The 24,821-nt window shown below is 36.5% G+C and overlaps 1 protein-coding gene across 1 annotated transcript in view; it reads right to left on the bottom strand.

Moving 5' to 3' along the window:
- LOC123549288 (ankyrin repeat and SAM domain-containing protein 6-like) overlaps positions 1 to 18,926 on the bottom strand; it is a 34,555-nt gene extending 15,629 nt beyond the window's left edge. Inside the window, exons 1-8 of the mRNA XM_053546736.1 lie at positions 18,649 to 18,926; positions 12,025 to 12,568; positions 8,675 to 8,719; positions 7,878 to 8,086; positions 7,592 to 7,747; positions 5,087 to 5,197; positions 3,553 to 3,720; positions 361 to 496 (exon numbers count right to left, since the gene is read on the bottom strand). Of these exons, the coding sequence (XP_053402711.1) occupies positions 361 to 496; positions 3,553 to 3,720; positions 5,087 to 5,197; positions 7,592 to 7,747; positions 7,878 to 8,086; positions 8,675 to 8,719; positions 12,025 to 12,568; positions 18,649 to 18,798 (1,519 nt within the window). The 5' untranslated portion in view covers positions 18,799 to 18,926. The remainder of the gene's footprint in view (positions 1 to 360; positions 497 to 3,552; positions 3,721 to 5,086; positions 5,198 to 7,591; positions 7,748 to 7,877; positions 8,087 to 8,674; positions 8,720 to 12,024; positions 12,569 to 18,648) is intronic.
- Between the last annotated feature and the right edge of the window lie 5,895 nt (positions 18,927 to 24,821).

Here is a 24,821-nt window from a genome sequence, read left to right on the forward strand (position 1 = left end):
GTGCCTGGGCTGATTTGGCTAGTTATCGAACTTGGCCGAGGACTTATCGGCAAACACATTTTGTTCAAGTTTGGTGAAGATCGGTTGAGAAATGTTTGACTTAAAGAGTGCGGACAAGCTTTGTGACAGACAGACAGGAGTAAATCAATATGTCTCCCACACCAAGTCAACTGCACAAAAAGTTGTACATGTACTTTAAATTTTTAGAATACTATGTTTAAACGTTTACGTCAACATTTTTCATTTATATGGATCAAAATGGGTTGTATCATAAAAAGTAGTACGCGCGATTCCATTTTTTGAAATCAATTAGAAAACAATTAAAATAGGTCATATTAGAATAAACACAAACACTATTACCTGAAGAGTTGGGACTAGGGTTACTGCCATTCTGTGTGAATCGTGCAGAATTCGTGGGCGATATTTGACTAGTATAACCACTGTGGTTCTGTAAAAATTTCATAGGACGTAGAACAGGTCTCTCATGACCTGAACTCTGAAATTAGAAGTTACTCAAAAATATGAAATAAAGATTCTTTGTTAACAAATTACTAGTGTTCAGATTTGTGAATTATGCTTGTTAAAAACACATTCTTGCCAGAACTTCTATGAAAAGAGTGCAGCAGGAATATCACACTGAAATAAGGTAATTATGCACATTCACATCAAATATTTTCTACAATGCAGAATTTGATTAAACCTTGATTTTTCAAAATATACTTAAAACAAGAGGGTCATGATGACCCTGGATCGCTCACCTGAGTAATATGAGCTACATGTTTCAAATGTCAAACTGATGATAAAATATTAAGAAAGTCAGTAGGTCACATTTATGGTCAATGAAATTCAGTTTTACGATTTGTGTGCAAAACTGTGTATGTCACCAAAATTTCAAGGCTGTATCTTAAAAAACAAGAAAGTAGGTCAGTAAGTCAAGGTCACAGTCAAGTGACATCACCAGGTAATTATAACTAAACAGTCTTGAAAATAAGATCAAATGGTTTTTTAAGTATTTTTCCTATATAACTCACATAATAACTAAGTGACCCCAGGGCAGGGCCTTTTTTAATCCAGGGACATATTTTGAACAATTTTGGTAGAGGACTACTAGACAATGCATCCTACCAAATATCAAAAGCCTAGGTCGTATGGTTTCAGACAAGAAGATTTTTAAAGCTTTTTCCTATATAAGTCTATATAAAACTTGGGACCCCAAGGGCAGGGCCTATTTTAACCCAAGGGGTACAATTTGAATAATTTTGGTTGAGGACCATAAGACAATGCTACAAACAAAGTATCAAAGGTCTGAGTGTTGTGGTTTCAGACAAGAAGATTTTTAAACATTTTTTTCCTATATAAGTCTATGTAAAACTTGGGACCCCCAGGGCGGGGCCATATTTGACCCTAGGGGGATAATTTGAACAATCTTGGTAGAGGACTGCTAGATGATGCTACATACCAAATATCAAAGCCCTAGGCCATGTGGTTTTGTACAAGAAGATTTTCAAAGTTTTCCCTATGTAAGCCTGTATAAACCATGTGACCCCCGGGGCGGGGTCATATTTGACCCTAGGGGGATAATTTGAACAATCTTGGTAGAGGACCACTAGATGATGCTACATACCAAATATCAAAGCCCTAGGCCATGTGGTTTTGTACAAGAAGATTTTCAAAGTTTTCCCTATATAAGTCTATATAAACCATGTGACCCCTGGGGCATGGGCCATATTTGACCCTAGGAGGATAATTTGAACAATTTTGGTAGAGGACCACTAGATGATGCTACACACCAGATATCAAAGCCCTACGCCCTGTGGTTTTGGACAAGAAGATTTTTAAAGTTTTTCCTTTTGGTTGCCATGGCAACCAGAGTTCTGCATGGAATTCAATTCTTTGAATATTTTTGAAAGGGGGCCACCCAAGGATCATTCCTGTGAAGTTTAGTGTGATTATGCCCAGTGGTTTTCAAGAAGAAGATTTTTTTAGAAATTGTTGACAGACACACGACGCCCGACTGACGACGCACTATGGACGACGGACATCAAGCGGTCACAATAGCTCACCTTGTCACTTTGTGACAGGTGAGCTAACAATTGGCAATTAAAAAAAAAGGTTTGTGTGTTGATTTTTTGCTGGACTGATTTGAAAAATTTTGACATCACAAGTAAATTCATATGAGGAGTGTATGGGAAGATCACAATTTTGATAACATTTTCAAGAATATAATTTTTTCTACGATGTAGATTTTTCTGAAACTTCTCAATGTCGTAAATAAACATATGGCCTATAGTAATACCTATAGTATGGTGAAACAAGAGCACCGCCTTGCGGGTGCTGACGCTCATCTGATTTTTTTTGTGTAATAGGAATATTGTCCTACTCATGATTTTCTAAGTCTAAAAAGGGCCATCATTCTTGCAAAAAGCAGGATAGAGTTATGTTTCTTGATGTTCAGTGTCCACTTATGATGGTGAAAACCTGTTGCAAGTTTTAAAGCAATAGCTTTGATAGTTTATGAGAAAAGTTGACTTAAACATAATACTCAACCAAGAAAATGATTTTCTAAGTCCAAAAGGGGCAATAATTATTGCAAAAAGCAGGATGGAGTTATGTTTCTTGCTGTACAGGGTCAAGTTATGATGGTGAACAAGTGTTGCAAGTTTTAAAGCAATAGCTTTGATAGTTTAGGATAAAAGCTGACCTAAACATAAAACTTAACCAAGAAAACTGATTTTCTAAGTCCAAAAGGGGCAATAAATCTTGCAAAAAGCAAGATGGAGTTATGTTTCTTGATGTACAGGGTCAGCTTATGATGGTGAACAAGTATTCCAAGTTTCAAAGCAATAGCTTTGATAGTTTAGGAGAAAAGCTGACCTAAACATAAAACTTAACCAGGCAACGCCGACAACCGCTCAAGTGATGACAATAACTCATCATTTTTTTTTCAAAAAATCAGATGAGCTAATAAAATGAATAGGTCTGTTTGCTTGTTTTTGAGATATTAGTCCATGATTTGAGAAATCTAGACATTTTTTAAATTACTTTATGTGTCAGACGTTTTATACATGTATTTCAACTTTAGAAAGGTAATAATGTTGCAGTTGTAATAAATTTTCTTACTGATTGACATTAGTTATTAGTTCATAAAATGATTTTACTTCAGTGTTTTATACATGTATTTTAACTTTAGAAAGATAATAATGTTGCAGGTGTAATAAATTTTCTTACTGATTGACATTAGTTCATAAAATGATTTTCACTTCAGTGCTTTATTCTACTTTTTCCAGATAAATGAAGTTACGCCATTACTTCTGGTTCTGGTGCAGAACTACCTTAAATCATATTCATATTAAAGATATCACAATATGTAAAATATATGCCCAGTTCAAAACCATCAGTATTGGCCATTAGAGGGTTGAACGCAATACTGTCGTAACTCCTATTAAATAAAGAAGGACTTACGACAGTACTGTGTTCAACCTTATTTTAAATTTTGTTCTTTTAATAAAAGCAAAAGGTCCATACATGGTTGAAAATAAATTTTCTACTCACCAGACTACTGCTGCTGTCGATACCAGTCATTGTAGTCTTCGAGCGAACACCGAGACCTCTCCAATGTCGTGAAGGGCTGTCAAGATCAAATGATGGGGGCGGGAGAAATGGTGGGATTACTGGTTTTAATGTATCACTAGTCATGTTGGAATGAGGAGGGTTGATGTCCTGAAAAGTAATTCATATATACAGTAAAATATGGACTGCTCGAGGTCAAAGAGGGGTGAGCAAAATACTGAATTTATCCTGGGTTTCAAGCAACCCAAATGTAAACTAGAAGACGTTTTTGTAGAAAAGCAAATGTCTCCCCTAAAGTAGTAGTAATAGGCAAGAAGTCAATAGGGGCAAGGAGCATAAGTCCAAGAAACACTGATGGTTGGCTTAGTGACTGAAATGCAATAGGGATCATCTAATCGGCATGTCCAATCATCCCATTAAGTTTCAACATTCTGAGTCAAATGGTTCTCAAGTTAAGGATTGGAAATGGTTTTCCAATTGTCTGGCCTCTGTGACCTTGATCTCAAAACAGAGATTTTAAATTACTGACTAGACAAGAAAATATTTTGCCTTGTAAAATATCTGATATAACCTGAAATATCAATTCAATCTTATAAATGCCCAAGATGATTTATGCAGGCATATTTTCAAAATCATGTGCATACGGAATAAACTGCCACAGTACTTGATGTTAAATGCACATTATTTTGCAAATTTTATACCATGCAACCAAGGAAACAAAATCAATCCTTGTAACTGCATGAGAAAAAGTAATTGACTACTACAGTGACTTGTAGTGGAAGGACTTTTGTTAAAAGCACATTGCCATGGCAGAAATGGTTTTTAACATAGAAAAGTTGGTACGTATTTTTTCTGAATCATACAGCTTACAGCTGTTTTTTATTCTAGCATTTTGTTTGCTTGACTGTACATAAATACCCAGTTTGCAGAAATGATTTACATGACAAGAGTCAAATTGTAATGTAAGTCTTAGTTATTCTTAAAATATTGTCATTCTGTCATTCCTGTATCCCCTGCCTATGTCATACCGTCACACCTACATAAAGCAGCCAGTTTAAGGGACCAGTGTCATACAACAAGTGTCTGCTTAACACAGGTGACCATTAAGGCAGGTTCAACTGTACAGCAAAATTTGAAGAATAAAATTACATGATCTGTTAAGGCCAATGTAAAGCAATTACTAGCAATGACTTTTGATTATTGATAAATACAAACACGTTTAACCCTTACCCTGCTAAATTTCTAAAATGGATTGGTCCATCATTTAATTTGGGCAGTACCATTCATTATTCAAAGGGATGTTCACTGAAAATTTACTGACTGAATAGCGAACAGTGCAGACCATGATCAGACAGCATGGATGTGCAGGTTGATCTTGGTCTGCACTGGTCGCATAGGCAGAATCACATGCCGCCAGCAGGCTAAGGGTTAAAGTGCAAGTAAGTTTCACCCTAACCCAAGTTTTTGTTTTCCATCAAATTTAAAAACTGGATTATTAAGATCTAACAATACATACGAGGGTATATAGAGCAGCACTTTTCTTGGTTTCCTGTTTCATAGTTTCATAACTGGTCATTGACTGGGCCACAGTAACAGGTTCTATCACAAAGTTGTTCTTCTTTGGTGACTGAAGAAAACAATCATAAATTGTAACAACATACAAAAAAATTTAAAGCACACTATCTGTAAAAATCCGTAACATTTTCTGCAACTGTCAGAGCTGATTTTTACAATCCAATCCAGTTCTGTAATATTCTACATTCTAACAAGACCTGATTTGTTTTCCTTTTAAACAAAGAAGGCTGAAAACTGTGTTTTATTATTCATATTTTCTGACGTCACAATAATTACGTCATGGCGTTAGACGGCATAGACGCGCGCTGGAAAAGAAGTCAACAGAAATCAGGCAAACATTTGATAGATATTGGCAAGGACATACGTAATAATCCTTGATAACGTGTTAGAATTGAAATAATGTATCTCAAACAGTGATTTGCACGTGAATAAAATCATTGTAGTTTAGATGTGTATTATTATATCTAATTCCCTTGCATCTAAACTCCAAACAATGATTTTATTCAACGACAAATCACTGTTTAGGATATATCATTTCTTAAACAGTGAAATCATTAATTCATATTCTTCAACAATAAACTTTAAGGACAACTGAAACTATTCTGACAAAGTTAAAAATACGTTTTTAAAATTATTTCCATAAATTATTGCTGTGTAAGCACATACTGTAAATGATAAATTTTGTGAGTTTAAAAGTAAGCTATTTTCAGAAAATGTTGCAAAAGGTGTAATATATGTAAGTATTGTGACACATATATGAGTATTTGTCTCAATAATAACTCTTCCACAAGTATTCATTATGCCAACATGGACAGCTGGCAAATATAGCAGAAACAAATCCCTTATCAAATATCTGATGTTACAGTCAATTAATGTAACAAGAGGACCATGATGGTCCTGAATCATTCACTTGTCCCCACATGACTCAGTTTTGAACTGAGTATAACGTCGTTTTTTCTATAATTTGACATAGTGACCTAGTTTTTCAGCTCATGTGACCCAGTTTTGAACTTGACCTAGATATCATCAAGATAAAAATTCTGACCAATTTTCATGAAGATCCATTGAAAAATATGGCCTCTACAGGAGTCACAAGGTTTTTCTATTACCTGACCTAATGACCTAGTTTTTGAAGGCACATGACCCAGTTTTGAACTTAACCTAGATATCATCAAGGTGAACATTCTCACCAATTTTCATGAAGATTTCATGAAAAATATGGCCTCTAGAGAGGTCACAAGGTTTTTCTATTTTTAGACCTACTGACCTAGTTTTTGAGCGCACGTGACCAAGTTTCGAACCTGACCTATATATCATCAAGTTGAACATTCTCACCAATTTTCATGAAGATCCATGAAAAATATGGCCTCTAGAGAGGTCAAAAGGTTTTTCTATTTTTAGACCTACTGACCTAGTTTTTCATCGCAGTTGACCCAGTTTCGAACTTGACCTAGATATCATCAAGATGAACATTCAGACCAACTTTCATACAGATCCCATGAAAAATATGGCCTCTAGAGAGGTCTCAAGGTTTTTCTATTTTTAGACCTACTGACCTAGTTTTGGACTGCACATGACCCAGTTTCAAACCTGAACTAGATATCATAAAGGTGAACATTCTGACCAATTTTCATGAAGATCTCATGAAAAATATGGCCTCTAGAGAGGTCACAAGGTTTTTCTATTTTTAGACCTACTGACCTAGTTTTTGACCGCAAATGACCCAGTTTCGAACTTGACCTAGAAATCATCAAGGTGAACATTCTGACCAACTTTCATAAAGATCCCATGAAAAATGTGACTTCTATAGAGTGGTCACTAGCAAAAGTTTACGCACGGACGTCGGACGCCGCGCGATCACAAAAGCTCACCTTGTCACTTTGTGACAGGTGAGCTAATAAAACATTAGGATTTGACACCTCAAATGCTGTTATTATTTAGTAAATAAATAATGATCTTACTGTGACCAAGTCACAATGAAACTGAAATTTTAAACAGCATCGTGATAATACAGGGACATAAGACCAACAAACAATGTTGTTATTCTGTTCAGCAAAGGTTAGATCACATCTCTCGAGGTGCCCAAGCGCCGAGTGTGATCTAACCTTGCAAAATCCACGAGAGCCAAATACAAAATCCCAGATCTGGCTACTGTTATTATAACCCTTTTATTATATACCTCGACCTTTTTGCTTGGTGTTTTGTTATTGAACGAAATCTTCAATGTTTATCGATGTTAAAATGGAACTTAGTGAAGTTTTTATGTGCGCTATTTATAGAACTGTGTCAGCTCATGCATATTAATGAAAGGAGTCCGGTAACATACAATACAAAAGGTACAATACAGATTTTTTTCTGCCTGTTCATATTTACTTGTGAAATGCAAGCCATTTTTTTTTACAGATTTTATATAGGTATATAACAAATATATATACATTACACTTACTAGTTGAGGACTGCTATGAGATTGTTTTAATGATGTCAGATCTTGTATGCTGTCTGACTGACCATCAGCAGTCAGCGGCATCAGACGATTGTTTGTATTGAACGTTCTACCAATCTTCAAATTCCTGAACCTGTTGGATAACCTATTCAACCAACCCTACAAAACATAGAATAATATTTCAGTTTATTTATTATGGTAAGTACCAGGTATATGTAAAGTCAAACTTGCCCTAAAGACCACCCCCCGAGGGAAGGGCCTCGAAAAGAATTAAAATAATTATTATCTACCCATGATAAGTTGCCTGCATGAGGGCTGTCCAGCCACTGATGGTATCTTGTTTGTTTATATCACACCCACGTTCGAACAGCAACTGAGCAATATCAATCCGCCCAGTCATTGCAGCAAACATGAGAGGGGTGGCGCCATCTTGAAGGGAACATGTGTCACGCTGACTAACGTCCACATCTAAGATTTCACGTATACGCTGAATATCACCTATAAAACAAGTTCATTCTTCATTTTAATGAAACGTTTTTCCAGCTTTTGTGAAAGGTGAATATGTTAATCAGTGACTAACTTACAGTAGCATACTAGCATGGATGCAACCTGAACTTTGTGCTGTTGCATTTTTTTTCATTTGTATAAAATTCATAAAACTTAAGGTAATAAAGGCAGCCCTGCACCCTTATCTACATGTAAATCTTCATTCAGTAATGACTTAGGGTACCTGACTTTAAACCACATGATGTGTGTCCATTATCAAGGCAAATCCCAAATTGAATGATTATATTTTTTGCATTGGCAGCTGTTATTAAAGTTTAATTAATATGCTTTTAATGTTATGTAAAAAATAGAGCAGCTGCAGGAAACAGAAAATTTATAATTACATGGGTAGAAAAGTATTACTTTTAATAATGCATAATTATGAACTTACACAGTTCCCCTGTATTAAAGAAAGATACAGTGCAAAAAGTAACCGTTCGATACCACTTTAAGCTGAAAACAATGCGGACACCGATGCTAGAGCAAGTACAACAGCCCCATTTGTCCTATAGTATAGTGTAGCCAGAAGATTATACATACCTTGTTTAGCTGCTTCAATAATGTCAGGTTTTCTATCCTCTGGTTCTGAAAGCAAAATAAATGTCAAAATGGCAAGTCTCTACATTTAATGGCAATTCTAAACTTCCCTACAACAAATTTATTTCTAATCTTGTGCTTCCATTTGCAAAAGTTATATATTTCTTTTTCATGAGTTTTTTAAGAATTTTTTATTAAAAAAAACCCCTTTCATGTTGCTGTCCCCTGTAAAACGAAACTTTTACTTAATGTACAGATGATTTTCCTGTACAAGTCTGCCTAAGACAAGTGACCCCCTGGGTGGGGCCATTTCTGAGCCCATACTTTGGAACTTTTAAACACTGTACTGATATTTTTCTTACAAAGATCTATGTAAAAGAAGTGACCTCCAGGCTGGGGACACTTTTGAGTCCCCAGTTTATTTAGTAAGAAATTTTCTGATTGGAAATAAAATATCTGTATTTACTCCTCAAAGATGTTGTTAACAAACCTTGCACTCTCACTGGAGTACATGCAATACAAATTCTAATGAAGGATTTTTTATCAACTCAAACAGTACAGTACAGTAAATCAAGGTTACCATTTTGTCTTTAGCCATAATGCATTTTTGTACATACAAAAAACCTCATGACAAGTCTGTGTTAAATATTAGTCTTTCTGTTCATTCATAAATTCTATCAATACCCAGGTATCAAATATCCACAAAAATCTAAAGCCAGATATCTGTCAGGACAGAGATATATGATATGTCAGTTGTCCATGTAAATCATACACCTCTATTCAATACGTCTTCTACATGGCAAGCATTCAAAAATGCATCAATACTGGATTTTATCAACTTTTGCAAAGATCTTAAAGTATGTAATGTTATATAAAAAACACACAAACATAAATTTATTATATATGTTTGTTCATAATTAGCACATGAAGTTGTTAAGTCAGTTGTTATTTTACTGTAGCCAATGCTGATGTTCACTCCCTTTTTTATTAGGAGTCCAAAACATACTTGTACATGGTACCAAACATTTGCTTAAAATCTGCAACAAGGCATTATGAGAAGTTCTCTCAAAAAAGGAGCATATCATATTACATGTACCAATAGTTACATGCATTAGAGAATTTTTTATTTCATAAAAAAACCAAGAGTGCCAGAATGTCACAATATACGCCCGTCACAGCAAAATTCTTTACTCTAGCACCTGTATTTCCAAATGGAATTTTAATTTTGTGGTTGTTTAGTAATCATTGTAAGTCTTTTGTTTTTCTAAGTCCACAAAAAAACTCTTGCCAGGTAGAGTTACCTTAAAATACACCTAAAATTTGAAAGTAACATCTATGTTGTACCACAGAAAAGTGGTCTTGTTTTTTCCCTATGGTCAATTATAAAAAAGTTACAATATAAGTTATTTCTGGTAACAACTAAGGGAAGGTAATCTACAAAAAAAAAAAAAAAAAAAAAAAAAAAAAATCAAAAAAAAAATTGTAAGTCCACACAAAAATCTTTACCAGGTAGAGATTGGTCAAAATAGGGCAAAATACACCTCATAATTGGATGTAGCATGCATGTTGTACTACAGAAAAGTGGTCTCGATTTTTCCCTACGACTAGTAATGAAAAAGTTACAATATAAGCTATTTATAGTAACAACTAAGGGAAGTAATTCTAAAGAAGGGAACTGCGCATGACACTTTGTCTCATGATGGTGTATAATTGTGCCAAGTTACATCAAAATCCCTCTATGCATGAAGAAAAAATGCTTCGGACAGTCATTCTTGTATCTGACCTTTGGCCTCTAAGTGTGACCTTGACCTTAGACCTAGGGACCTGGTTCTTGCGCATGACACTCCGTCTTGTGGTGGTGAACATTTGTCCCAAGTTATAGCAAAATCCCTCCATGCATGAAGAAGAAATGCTCCGGACAAAGTTTTCTTTCTTGTATCCTTTGACCGCTAAGTGTGACCTTGACCTTAGACCTAGGGACCTGGTTCTTGCGCATGACACTCCGTCTCATGATGATGAACAATTGTGCCAACTTTCATCAAAATCCCTCTATGCATGAAGAAGATATGCTCCGGACAAAGTTTTCATTCTTGTATCCTTTGACCTCTAAGTGTGACCTTGACCTTAGACCTAGGGACCTGGTTCTTGCGCATGACACTCCGTCTCATGATGATAAACAATTGTGCCAAATTTCATCAAAATCCCTCTATGCATGAAGAAGATATGCTCCGGACAAAGTCATACTTGAATTTGACCTTTGACCTCTAAGTGTGACCTTGACCTTAGACCTAGGGACCTGGTTCTTGCGCATGACACTCCGTCTCATGATGGTAAACAACTGTGCCAAGTTTCATCAAAATCCCTCCATGCATGTAGAAGATATGCTCCGGACAAGGTCTGTGGACGCCGCCCCCCCCGCCTGCCTGCCAGGGGCGTTCCCATTATACGTCCCGTTTTTCAAACGGGCGTATAAAAAGAAGAGAAAATACTGTTAAATCATTTATATTTGTGTAGGACAAATTTTCGTGTATTTCGCACTGGGACCGATGCGCGCATTCAAGACAGTGCTATTGTTATTTTTTAATTTTATTTTTTTATTTCTAAAATTGAAAATGTGCGAATTAAAGCCCACATGAAACAGTCCTTTTTCACAGTTGCGCAAAATTTCATACCAGCGAATTTAAATGATTTCACAGTACATCAGATTCTATAGGGAATTAAATATTCATTTAAATTCAATTTCATGGACAAATGCAAACATGAAAATTAGTCACCCACCAATATTGATGATTTTACAATATATTCCCATACAAATATAAAGTTAGGTCTGTGCCTCTAGGCTCTAGTATGACTCCAGACTAGCCTGCATGTTTGTGTAGTTTGATCTGATTTGTTTCTTTTTGGGTTTAACGCTGTTTTTCAATAGTATTTCAGTCATGTACGGTCTGCAGTTCCTGCTAGTGTTCCTGGATTCTGTACCAGTACAAACTTGTTCTTCCCAAGAAATGCCAACTTCTCCACATGAATTATCAGAGGTGGAGGACGAATGATTTCAGACACAATGTCTTTTATCAAATCGTCATGGAGAACAAACACCCCGCCCGGGGATCAAACACATGACCCCGTGATCAGTAGACCAACGCTCTCCCTACTGAGCTAAGTATGCGGGCTATAGTCTGATCTGAATCCATACTGTTCAGTCAGTTGAATACAACAACTAAAACCGATAATAAACAGCATGTATGCGGGGATAACAAACAGTTTGGGCATAAACTGATCTAGACCCTTGCTGGACGCAAAGCCCAAATGTTGGTTTTCACAAAGCAGCACCCAAACATTTCAGCTGAGCTTACCTGTGATGGGTTTGTTGGTTGTTTTTCTCTCTAAGAATCCTCGCACTTCCCGCTTGCCTCTGATTGCAGCTATAGCAAGAGCTGTGTGATCTAACACTGTAGTTATGTTCGGGTCACCACCTCTCTCAATCAGAATCTGTGCAGTGGTCATGTGACCATTCAAGGAGGCCAACATGAGCGGCGTTATGCCTGTTGAAGGTGTCCGGTAATTCACATCACAGCCTCGGTCAAGTAGCAACCTCAACACAGCATCGTGTCCCTGTTGAGCTGCCGTCATAAGGGGAGTGTACTCACACTGACTAGACCCATTTATATCAATGCCTGCTTCAACTAAGAGTCTAACGACCTGTAGATGACCTCCACGAGCAGCCAGAGTCAGCGCCGAGGCCCCGAAACTGTTTGTAGCATTAATATCAACCTGATGTTGAAGCAGTAAGGAAACGATGTTTGCATGACCATGCCGGGCTGCCTGCATAACTGGTGTCCAGCCGTACAAGTTAGTCTTGTCAACTGCTGCTCCTCGCATCAATAATAGTCTTACAACCTGAAATAACACCATTTCGATCACCATATATATTACAGTCTTATTTAAAACATCAACATTTTACTGTTTAACTCAACGAAAACCAGAGCTCGTAGAACACAAAATGCCCCCCTTGATGCATCCAGTAATTGCACAAGGAAAAGAAATTATTTAGTCACTGTATACTAAAGTTCTACTATTTTGGGTCAATGTGACCTTGACCTTTGACTTGCTGATCTCAAAATCCATAGCAGTCATGATCAACCTCCCTATTAGTTTTCTTGATCCTATGCAAGTTATCGTCTAGAAATGGTTTAACTTTTTCCAGGTCAATGTGACCTTGACCATTGGCCTACATACCCAAAATCAACAGGGTCATCTACTAAATATAACCAACCTCCCTATCAACTTGCATGATCCTAGACCAAAGTGTTCTTGAGTTATCATCCGGAAATCCTTATTCTGGATTACTGTTACTTGACCTTTGACCTCAACATCAATAGGGGTCATCTGCTGATCATGATCAACCTCCCTATCAAGTTACGTGATCCTAGGCCCAAGCATTCTCAAGTTCTTGTCCAGAAACTGTTTAACTGTTCCAGGTCACTGTAACCTTGACCTTTGACCTACTTTTCTAAAAACCTATAGAGATCATCTGCAGGTCATGACCAACCTGCCTAAGAACTTTCATGATCCTAGGCCCAAGCGTTCTTGTGTTATCATGCAAAATCCATTTAATAGTTCCTAGTCACCGTGACCTTTGACCTACTGATCTCAAAATCAATACGGGTAATCCGCTGACCAACTTCCCTATCAAGTTTCATGTTCCTAGGCCCAAGTATTCTTGAGTTATCATTCCGAAACCGTTTAATTGTACCGGATCAAATTTGACCATGACTTTTGACCTACTGATCTCAAAACCAATAGGGATCATCCGCTGGTCATAACCAACCTCTCTGTCAATTTTCATGATCCTAGGCTCATTAAGCGTTCTTGAATTATCATCCGGAAACCCTTTGACAGTAACTGTTCTGGGTCACTGTCACCTACTGATCTCAAAATCAATGGAGGTCATCTGCTGGTTATGACCCACCTCTCTATCAACTCTCATAACCCTATGCCTAAGTGTTCTTGAGTAATCATCCAGAAACGGATTGATCTACATCTGGACGGGCGGACCGACCTACTGACATCTGCAAACAATATACCCCTCTTTCTTCGAAGGGGGCATAAAAAAGCTGATGGAGGACAGAACTCACACAGCTTGATTTTAAAAAGCCTAGTCAAAAAGAAATTTATATAAATGAATACAGACAGACAGACACCGGATTGTCCGACAGTGAGTGATTACAATACTATTGTAACACTTTGCGATCATTTCCTGTTAATATGAATATCCAGGGTTTTAGATATACTATGTCCAGAGCCCTGGTGCTACCAGAAAATCCTGTCAGACTACATGAGTTTTGCAGAGCGTGTCCGCCAGGCCACCTTTAAACTATATCGAGGGGTCACACATTTAACTTAAATCTACCTAACAGACAAAATACACTTTCCATAACAGGAATACACCTGTAATATTTTAATTAAAGGTATTTTTGAAGGGTTTTTGATATGAATCAATCATATACAACATAAATAATTAATTTGCGGAATGAAAATAAAATATGTTTGTGCAAAACAGTTTTACATGAGACTGAAATTTGGCAAATGCTCAGAAAGTTTCCGTAACCAAAATACTCCCTGATTTTTATAATAAGTGCTTTTTTATTGGGGTTTATGACAGAATTCAATCATATATAACATAAATAGTTAATTCACGAGATTGAAGTTCGGCGAGCAATAATCAGATTCACAACCAAATCAGCATTTAAACCCAAATCAACAGCAATGACAATTTCATTGAAAATTTTGGACTAAAGACCAAGAGGTCCTAGAGGTGTAAAGACCTGAATTTGAACATAGCACAGGGTCTTCCACAGGCCCTTTCGGCCGGGCGCTGCACCGGCTTAAATATCTTAGCGCCAGGTTATAATTTCAATATATAAATTTTCATGTATACATTTTATCACCTGTAAATATAACTAGCCTATAATTACCTTTTACCTGTTTTGATCACGCTGGAGGCAAAATTGACAACGGTATAGTCACGGAACGTTGTCACAGACAGTGTTACAATCGGCTTATTTACCGCCAACTGTCAAATTGTACTTTTGTTGTCTACGTTGTGTGCATATGATTATAAACATATTTTATTTTCATTCCGCAAATTAATTATTTATGTTGTATATGATTGATTCATATCAAAAACCCTTCAAAAATACCTTTAATTAAAATATTACAGGTGTATTCCTGTTATGGAAAGTGTATTTTGTCTGTTAGGTAGATTTAAGTTATTAATCGATGGATGTAACCAGTATGTACTGGTTGTAATTTACTTAAAAGTTATTTCATATTAAAGCAGTTTAAAAAGCTAGTCCACATGCATTCGGAGGTACCCATGTGTTAAATAATGGCCACAGATTTTTACTAGTGCCATAGGTTAAATGTATAATTGTTTTCGTCTAAGCATGTTTAACTGATTTAAATATTTATTCAGTGTTTATTGTTCATATTTCATTCAATTACAGCAATTTACACTAGAAGAGTCTGTGTAATGCGTTGGGGAAGTGGTTGGTGGTGCAGTTTTAATTACGGTAAACCAATATGTCACGTGTTTGAAGGTTTTCCTACATTACACTTTAAATAAAATAAGTTTGAAATATTTGCTAGGCATACGGCTGTCATTCAATTAAACTTGACACAGGGCCATGTTGAACGTCCAAATATTAAAAGACGCCCTATGGTCCCAGTCTACATCATGCAGAGACTGATAGTATAATTGGTAAATGTTTTGGGGCAATATTAAATATCCGCCATGTACAACAGAATGTCTGTAAAAACGACGAAAATGATCCTAGACCTGATCATCTAGTATTCTAGCAGGGTTCGACACTAACGGTGTCCCGGGGGCCTGAGGATCCCAAATTTTGAGGAGGAACACCAACTTCTAAAAGCTGGGATTCCGGCTGGATACCTATTTGTTTGGTCAATGATATCCAAAAAGTAAAAGATAAATACCTGTTTGAAAAATAGTTTAACCCTTTCCCACATCGATACGTTTATCACCGTATCTATCGATTACCAAACAGAAACGTATTGACCCGTGTCTATCGGTTACCCGATAGAAACGTATAATACCGATTAACGGCCATTTTAACAGAATCGTTTTATCCTGTGTCTCATAATCAATCGCTTTATTTTCGTTCTTTTCCTAAAGAAACAAATTCCGGATGTTTACTAACTCAAAATATGGGCTTTCGTCATCATTATTTACGTACAAGATCATGTGGTTACTAATTAAATATATCGGGTACTTTTCAAAGAAAGACACCGGGGTTTTTTCCTACATGTGCACCACGCTACGTCATGGAAAATTACTGAGAAAACTGCTTGCAACTGGCCGGTTCGCGGGACTTTCCTCGTTCTAAAAATAACATCCATTTAACATCTAAGTATTTTTAAATGTGTTAGGTCATGAAGGTCACGCGTGATACATGCAGATTTCCCCTGAACAATAATTTGTGTTTACGATGGCTTGGAATTTATGGCCTTACACAAAGAAGTATAAAATATATTTATTTTCATAGCTCTTTGCCTTACATAATGGGAAGTGTTAATCAAAACAGAAGGACCGCGGCTTCCAAATATTTTATGACACCCCAAGAGTTAATTGCAGCGGAAGTCACCCATGATGTACCGACGTTTGATCACCAAAATATTACTTAATATTATCTAAAAATATTTTAATTTTTAGCACAAGAATACTGTAGTCGGTTACGAGTCTCGATCTCAGCGATCTTTTTGCACTTTCAGAAATTTTACGATCAGTTATTTTTGTAGTGTTATTCAGTTTGATGGTTGTTTTTTTTTTATATAAATACTTACCGATTCCGATTCGGAAGATAAGTCTATTAACTATAAATCAAACTTTCAAACATCAAAATGAAATTGTATATGAATTTCAATGTGAAAGTAATCCAAAACAGAATTTTATGCCTAAAAATATAATTCCCTTACTTTAACACTTTATATCTTCAAACCTCAAAGAGAAACTACAATAAATTTTGTATCATCGGAAATATAAATGCCAGGTTATATTAAGATTTTATATTTTAAAATATATGAAGTGAAGTCAAGAATTTCAAGAATTTTTTTTTTTGATATTATAATTTTTAGTGGTTGTCACAATAGACTTGACAATGATTATATCTATAAAATACAAGTGTCTCCAAAGTCGAGACCTTGTCTTGACATTGGCAAACATGTAAATTGATATCAGTTTGGATATATTCTTCTGTAGGAGTTAATGTGTTAGCCACTCAATACAGAGGTTGTGGGTTCGAATCCCACTGGGTTCACGACTGTAACTTCTCATAAGACACCTGTTGTGATTGTTTTTATATATCATATTATGAGGGATCCCAAAGCCTTAGGAGGACCCCCAGATTTAAAAAGTAGAGATTCCTTTGGGAACCTTGTTCAAATAAGTTAGTGTCTAACCCTGTCTAGTAGGCCCAATCCATGTTTCAGAGGTCTGGTTACTTTTTCTTTTGTTGGGTTTAACCAAAGAGCTATAAAAATAAATAGATCGGCAACTTGAAAGGCATATAGTGCAAATCTCGCCAACATTCCATGACAACTGAATGAGATCTCGTTGTAAGCGTCTGTTATCAAGACTGATCAAGTCGGCAAACGCTTTTAAGTAAGAGTACATTTGGATCCTTTTTTTATAATGATACTGGTGCGTTTTTAATGTTATTTGTGCTTTCTGCACAGGGAAGGAATGAATTTATGATTGGAAGTCTGAGAAATCAACAGTTGTTGTTGAAAAAAATGGACTGGATTCAGTTTATTACACACCTGGCATACCGCCAGTTTTGTACTTCAGTAAGCGTCTGTTGATTTGATCCTGATTGATCAAGTGTTGATCAAGTCAGCAAACACTTTGAAGTTAGAAAACGCGCTAACACGAGATGACGCGGAATTATCCCTAGTTGCCATTCTGTGTATTTCTTAGTTCTTTGGTTTAACTTACACCAACACAATTTTAGGTCATATGGCATTATGGCGAATTTCCAGCTCCCTCACATGAACAACTGCCCCGACCTCCCAGTTAGGCAGTGGCTACGATTACGGTACCGTAATCCTAGCCTCCGGTTCTAGGATTACGGAAGTTCCGTATTCCTAGACAACCCTATGAGAATAGGCTAGGATTACGGAAGTATTTAAGAGGCATCAAATTTAGGACATGCATAAATGACATTGTAAACTTACTCATTTCACTTAATTTCACTAATATTTCATGCTATCGATCGGCCGTTTTTGGTTAGTATAATCTTAATGGCGGTGGGCGGAAATATTATAGAATTATCTATGTTTTGTATATACTTTTTTCATCAAGTCAACACAAATTGTCCTTGATAATAACATACAATATGGTTATAAATCATAAAATTCAAAATATAGAATATTTTTTAAAATCTAATTTGGACACTCATATTATTTCTAATATATTTCAGCGCGCCGCCATTAAGAATATACATGTACTAACCCGAAAACGGTGGAAAGATAACACGAATTAATAAGGCAGGCATGAAATATTAAGTGAAATAAGTAAGTTTACAACATCATTTATGCCTGTCCTAACAATAAGTAACATACACTTTATGCCTCTTAAAATACTTCCGTAATCCTAGCCTATCCTCATAGGGTTGTCTAGGAATACGGAACTTCCGTAATCCTAGAACCGGAGGCTAGGATTACGGTACCGTAATCGTAGCCACTGCCTCCCAGTTATGATCAGAAATTGATTGTTGGGAGTATCCCCTAGATGTAGATGTAGATGAAGAATTCAATTCCCCAAGTGAAGCTAAAACCCACATCGATGAGCAGCAAGGGATTTGAAGTCAGCGACCTTAACCATTTAGCCATGGAGGCCCCCATCTGGTTACTGGATCACTAGCTACTTGCTTTAAAAAATAAATTTAACACGAAATTACCTGATCATGACCATTTCCTGCTGCGACCATCAGCGCTGTATTTTCATTTTCGTCAGTCGTATCAACTCCTAAACCCTCGTCCAACACGGCCTGGGCTGTTTCTACATCGCCCTGCTCGCATGATGTCATCAACTGTTGGACGGAATCCATCCTCGGAAATTTTCTAAAGGTGTCACATATTGACAGATGATTTCATTACAGTAAAAGAACAAATGGAACAAAGAAAAATTATTCTGACACTGGAATTTTGTCCTCCATTTTTGTAAAGTAATTAAGAGTAGCCTCCCCTGTTCGTGGAAAAACACGAAATGAGATAACTTAAAACGAATTGGATACAGTAACTAAACGAATTGGACGTGTTTTTGTGAAAAATTTTAATGCACACTCACAAAGCTAGACTCTTCCACGCGTTAGATACTACATATTCGATAAGACAGATCAGTGAAACAGACTATCCCACAAAGCATAACTTTTGAGATCAAACGGCAAACTTCAACATCGATAATAGCAATACATGATTTATATTATATTTTTAATATCCCTTTAATTAGAACTTGCCGAGGTTTTGGTAAGGGGCTTAAACTTAGTCAAGGCTAATAATGATTTTTCACCCTTGTCCATCCGTTCCCCCACTATGCTCGTTTTCATATCATTGGAAAATTTGTAAAATAATATTGGATTTCTAATTTTCGAAGTGATGATTACATTTTTGATGGAATTCAAATTGTTGTTTTTCTTACTCTAAAACGCTCAAAATTGCTCTCCGTTGACCCCGAGAACAAACATTTTCCTGGACCGTACCCCCACCAGCAGGAGGGGGACATCTACTTCCGCACCTTCCCCTATGTAGAACCCTCCTGGAAAAATATACTGGATCCGCCCATGCAATGGGACGTAATGACTCATTTATAAAGGCAAACATGCATCCCCCTACTGTCAGGGTGAAACAACCCTAGCTGTGTATCTATTTCAAATTAATTGTCGTATTTTGGTGAGAAGATCATCTTTAATTTTGAAGGTTTAAACTTTATCGTGGAACCATAGAGCGAGGCATCAACTGTTCAGCTTCAAACAGAGTATAACCTCTGCAAATACTGCATGCTCTATATAACTGGCCACGTAGCCTTCCTTTACAGTAGAACTGCAGAGCAGGATCAACTGTTAAGCTTTGAACAGAGTAAAGCCCCTGCAAACCGCATGCCCTAAAATGGCTACTGTAGCACGCACTTTCCAATCGCCAATGTCGTAGTTTGTTGAGAAAATCATCTTCCCAGTGTAGGACTCGAAACTACGACCTCCTGCTTGCAAATCAGGTGCTCTACTAACTGAGCTAACCGGGCTGCTAGTTGACCAGAAGCCTCAAATCACTACGTATACACTATCAAAACCCTCGCGACGACAACTGAGGATGTGCGTCAGCAGAGAACGGAAGCGTAAAAGAAAAAGCATTAGTATATACAGTTTATATAAAACATTTCTATAAATCTAGAGCATGTTTCTAGACGGATGCATGTTCAACCTAGCTGAACTCATTTTTGCTCTAAGAGAGACATTTGATACATCGCCTTAATAATTTCAGGGAGCGATAGAGTTCCGAAGGACAGTTGTGCAAGAGAAAAATGAAACATAGAAAAGTTTCCGTTTTATTTGGAATTAAATAGGGTTCTGGTGGAATAGCAACTATAAGTTATGGTAATGTACGCGTTATAGAACATAACCAACCGTTGGCCAATAAGACGTAGATCAATTTAAGTTGTCTCTTGTTATGGTGGTCAATATGCCGTTAACACTGCGGATGCCTAGCCTACATAAATGACCTCCCAGAGTCCATCAAAAGTAAGTCACGACATTATACTGCCTATCTGACGGTTAAATTCTCACTCGGTCACAATCCCTACAAAATGATCTGAATTCCTTAGAAGACTGGGAAAAGGACTGGTCAATGGAGTTCGATCCGGATAAGTGTGAGGTATTGATGATTACTCGAAATAAAAACGCTATCATCTATAATAACATACTCATATAAACACTTTAACCTACAGAAGCTGCTAAATAGCTGGGCATCACACTAAGTAAAGGTCTCAGTAGGACAAAACTTATTGATAACATCACATCAAAAAGCAATTAATTCACGTAGATTCAGTATGTGTTTGTGTTTGGGTTTAACGTCTTTTTCAACAATTTTTCAGTCATATAAACGACGGTGTCTACTTGTAGCAGTGAGCACAATGCCCAACTTTATGTTCTGCCTCACTGGAATATCACGCGTAGACACGTGGCATGATACCCAAACCAGTCACATTATACTGACACGGGCTGACCATTCCAGCATATCTCTTAATGCTGAGCGCCAAGCGAGGAAGCTACTAGTACCATGTTTTTACGTCTTTGGTATGACGCGGCCGGGGATCGAACCCACGACCTCCCGCACTCGAGTAGATTCAGTAACGGAAATTTCAAAACAAACAACAGAAAAGTAAAACAGCTTACAACACATGTGTCTGCCCACAGCTTGAATACTGTTCTTCTATATGGCACCCTTGACAAAATTCCCTCACATACAAATTAAACAAGTGATACGATCTACAACTCGATACGTATGTAACAATTTTAACTATTGTCAAACAAGCGCTCCCTTTAACAACAACGCATAAAAATCCCTTATTATACATATATTTTTAAGTAAAGTACAGTCTAATTTAGAGCTAGAGGTTATTCACATAGAAAGCGAAAATAAAGAACCGAGTATAGATCCCTGAGCAGACCAGAGGAAACGGGAATAGTATCTGTGGTATATTTTGTAAAAAAGAATATGAATATGAAAGACAGCTTTCTTAAACTGATACCTCAGAAGTCGAACCAGGTACGGACAAAATCATTACTAAAACGACATAACATACACTTTTAACTTAACAGTAGTTATAGGTTTCGATATTTCAACAAATGTTATTTTTAGGACGCGACAAATACATTTTGTATCATCAATAGATAAAGAGTATGACTACAAATAAGTTTGATAATTGTTTACATTTTTGAAGCACTTAGCGATATAAAGATGCCAGAAATCACACCAGAAGATGACATTACCTCACATAAAGTACAAACAACAACGTAGTGAAAACAATTTATTATAAGATCATGAAATTAGGTAGTGGAAAATAAACGCATATGAATGACCCTCATACGAGCCGTGCCATGAGAAAACCAATGTAGTGGCTTTGCGACTAGCATGGATCCAGACCAGCCTGCGCATCCGCGCAGTCTGGTCAGGATCCATGCTGTTCGCTAACAGTTTCTATAATTGCAATAGGCTTTTAAAGCGAACAACATGGATCCTGACCAGACTGCGCGGATGCGCAGGCTGGTCTGGATCCATGCTGGTCGCAAGGCCACTATGTTGGTTTTCTCATGGCGCGGCTCATATACTGATTTTGTATATCGGGGCCAACATGATTAAGCGTATAAAGGTGTCGACTTCGGATCACCTGCCTCTCACCGATGTGGGTTAGAGACTCACCTGGGACATTGAATTCTTTATGTTCTAACCCCGTGCGCGTCCGTGATGATATAAATATACCGGCGTAACGTTAAACCGAACAAAAACAAAGATTTTGTATAGCCTAAAACATTATGCCAAATATATTTGTTACCTGGGCCATTTATACTACGGACGAAACCAACATATTATGTTCAACGTAACGTACATGCAGCTGACTAAACATTATTCCTCGTAACAATGTTAAAAGTCAAGTACAATATGTGCATTCAATGACTGGTTTCAGAGATATGCTTAACATGCATGTCATCTCATCAAAATAACAGTGTTTTGGTCTTGGCGAAGTTGCAATTTGTTATCGGATGAAACTTAGTTTTACGTTTACGTTAAAGTTGAAACATACTGCAGAAGTGTTTGGACATCTAGAATATTAAGATGTTGTTCCTTTTCTGTCTTTTACAGACATTATTGTTTAGACAGGGTGTTTCTTTTCTGTTAAATTCAACTACTGACATAGGATTAAATGGCTATCAGAATATTGTGGGATTAATCATGGATTAGAAGTTATCTAGACACCGCTTAGAGACACAGGTCTCTTCGCTGGAAGATAAACTAAACAGAATGGAACAGTTCAATGCTGCTGTAACAAAGGAGCTACAAAAAGAAAGAAATAACAGACAACAACTTATTGATCAGAATGCACAGCTAAATCTCAAATTGATGAACGAAACAGCACAACGGATAAAACTGGAGACAAGACAAGAAAAAATTCTTTCTGAATACAATATGCTAAAACTTGACTTTAACAATTTAACTATTGCAAATCAAAAATTGACCATTGCCAATCTAAATTTGATTGAAATATCTAACAATTTGACGTTGAGACAAGATACACTTGAAAAGATGGCTACGAATTTAACGAAGGGATATGATATTCTGACTGACAAGTATCGTATACTACTGGAACAATATCTTGCTATTAGAAGCCATAACCAAGACGAATTTGTTCAGAAACACACATTTACGCAACAAATACAGACCTTTGATCGTCGTATACTTGATATGAATACTACCCTGGAGAACATAACGAAGAGTACAACAAGAAACAGCCAGGAAATAAAACAACAAGGTAGTATATCCTAATGTATCTCCGTACGCCATACCATTTGAATCTTATGTATCTTTACTAATTTAAGTGCATAAGTATCAAACATTGTCTTGTTCGTAAAATTAATTTAGCAGTAAACCACCTCACTACTGACTTATTCTTTCTTCCACATCTTAAACCCCTGATGCGGACCACATCCTTCAATTATGATATGCCCGGTGGGGGGATTAGCCATGTCTGACATGGCTCTTGTTTGTGTACAAGCAGTTAGTGCTTTGCAATATTTCTTGAACTTGGAAGACACATTAATTTTAAATGGAGGGAAATCATGACAGGTAAATAAAAAGATGGCCGAAATGATACCGGTACAAAGTATTTATAAAGATCAAATATTTGTACATTTAAAAAATGAATCATTGGTGAAAACATTGATTGAGAAAAACTCTAGTTGAAGTTATATATATCCAGTTGAAGAACAAAGCTTCTTAAAAGATATTATTTCAGGAAATATGATAAAACAGTCTTATCATTTTGTTAATATGTAAACTTGTGAGAAACATCATTGATAATGTAAAAATACTTTTTGAGAACACCGAACTTGCTGATGTTACTCTTCCATTGGAGTACTAGATATAATTTTATTATTGAATTATATAAACTTGGCTTTTGAGCATGTCATTCAATTAAAACATCAATTTTTCTGCTGTCCGCACTGCCAAGTTTATTGTTAAAGTATCAAAGCCAAACATTCAATGATGGTTTTTATTAGATCTCAATACACATTTAATGAAAAAATGTAAACAAAATACCATACTGGGCAGGTGCTCCTCATCAAAAAACCCTTTATCAGAGCATTTGAAAGCACTACCATCCAGGAAAAATAGGATGAGTTCTAAACGCTACAATATCTTGTAGCCGAAAATTATCTGGAAACTGCCACTCAAAAAGACACTAATGGGGGACACAATGTACTGTCTACACTATACAAGTTGCTGTGATTTATATCTTGTGCAAGTTTTCTTGAATAGTGTAGACGAGCCTTAAGTCAAGAACTGGTAATATAGGCTTATTATGTTTGTAAAATGGAATTAAGTATTTCATTAAAACAAATACTGATAAAAAGGCTATTACACTTGAATGTGTTTTAAATATACAAGTAAAATAGAAAGTTAATAATTATGTAACCCTTTCAGTATGAAAACAGTCTGCATTGATATAAACGGATGGAAGCATAGGCATGAAATTAATACTGCAGTAAACTTGAGATATTTAAATAAGATAATCTAGATATCTAGAGAATGGATATATTAGGACTTGTTTTTTGTTACGCTTGATTATTTCCCAAGGGATACATGTAAACTATGCAATTTTGTTGAAAATATCTCTTGCAATTTATAAAATAGCGGCACAGATTAATAATGAAATTACCACTTACCCATTTTAGGCTCACATAGTAGATGGGGAAACCTAATGTGTAACCTCTAGAAATAAAGTCGTTACATACTTACTGACCGACCGACCAAATGGTTCAACATGAAAGCTTTTTACACCAAAAACCCTGGTTATTCT

This window comes from Mercenaria mercenaria, chromosome 6 (genome assembly GCF_021730395.1).
Source record: "Mercenaria mercenaria strain notata chromosome 6, MADL_Memer_1, whole genome shotgun sequence".
Lineage (NCBI taxonomy): Eukaryota > Metazoa > Mollusca > Bivalvia > Venerida > Veneridae > Mercenaria > Mercenaria mercenaria.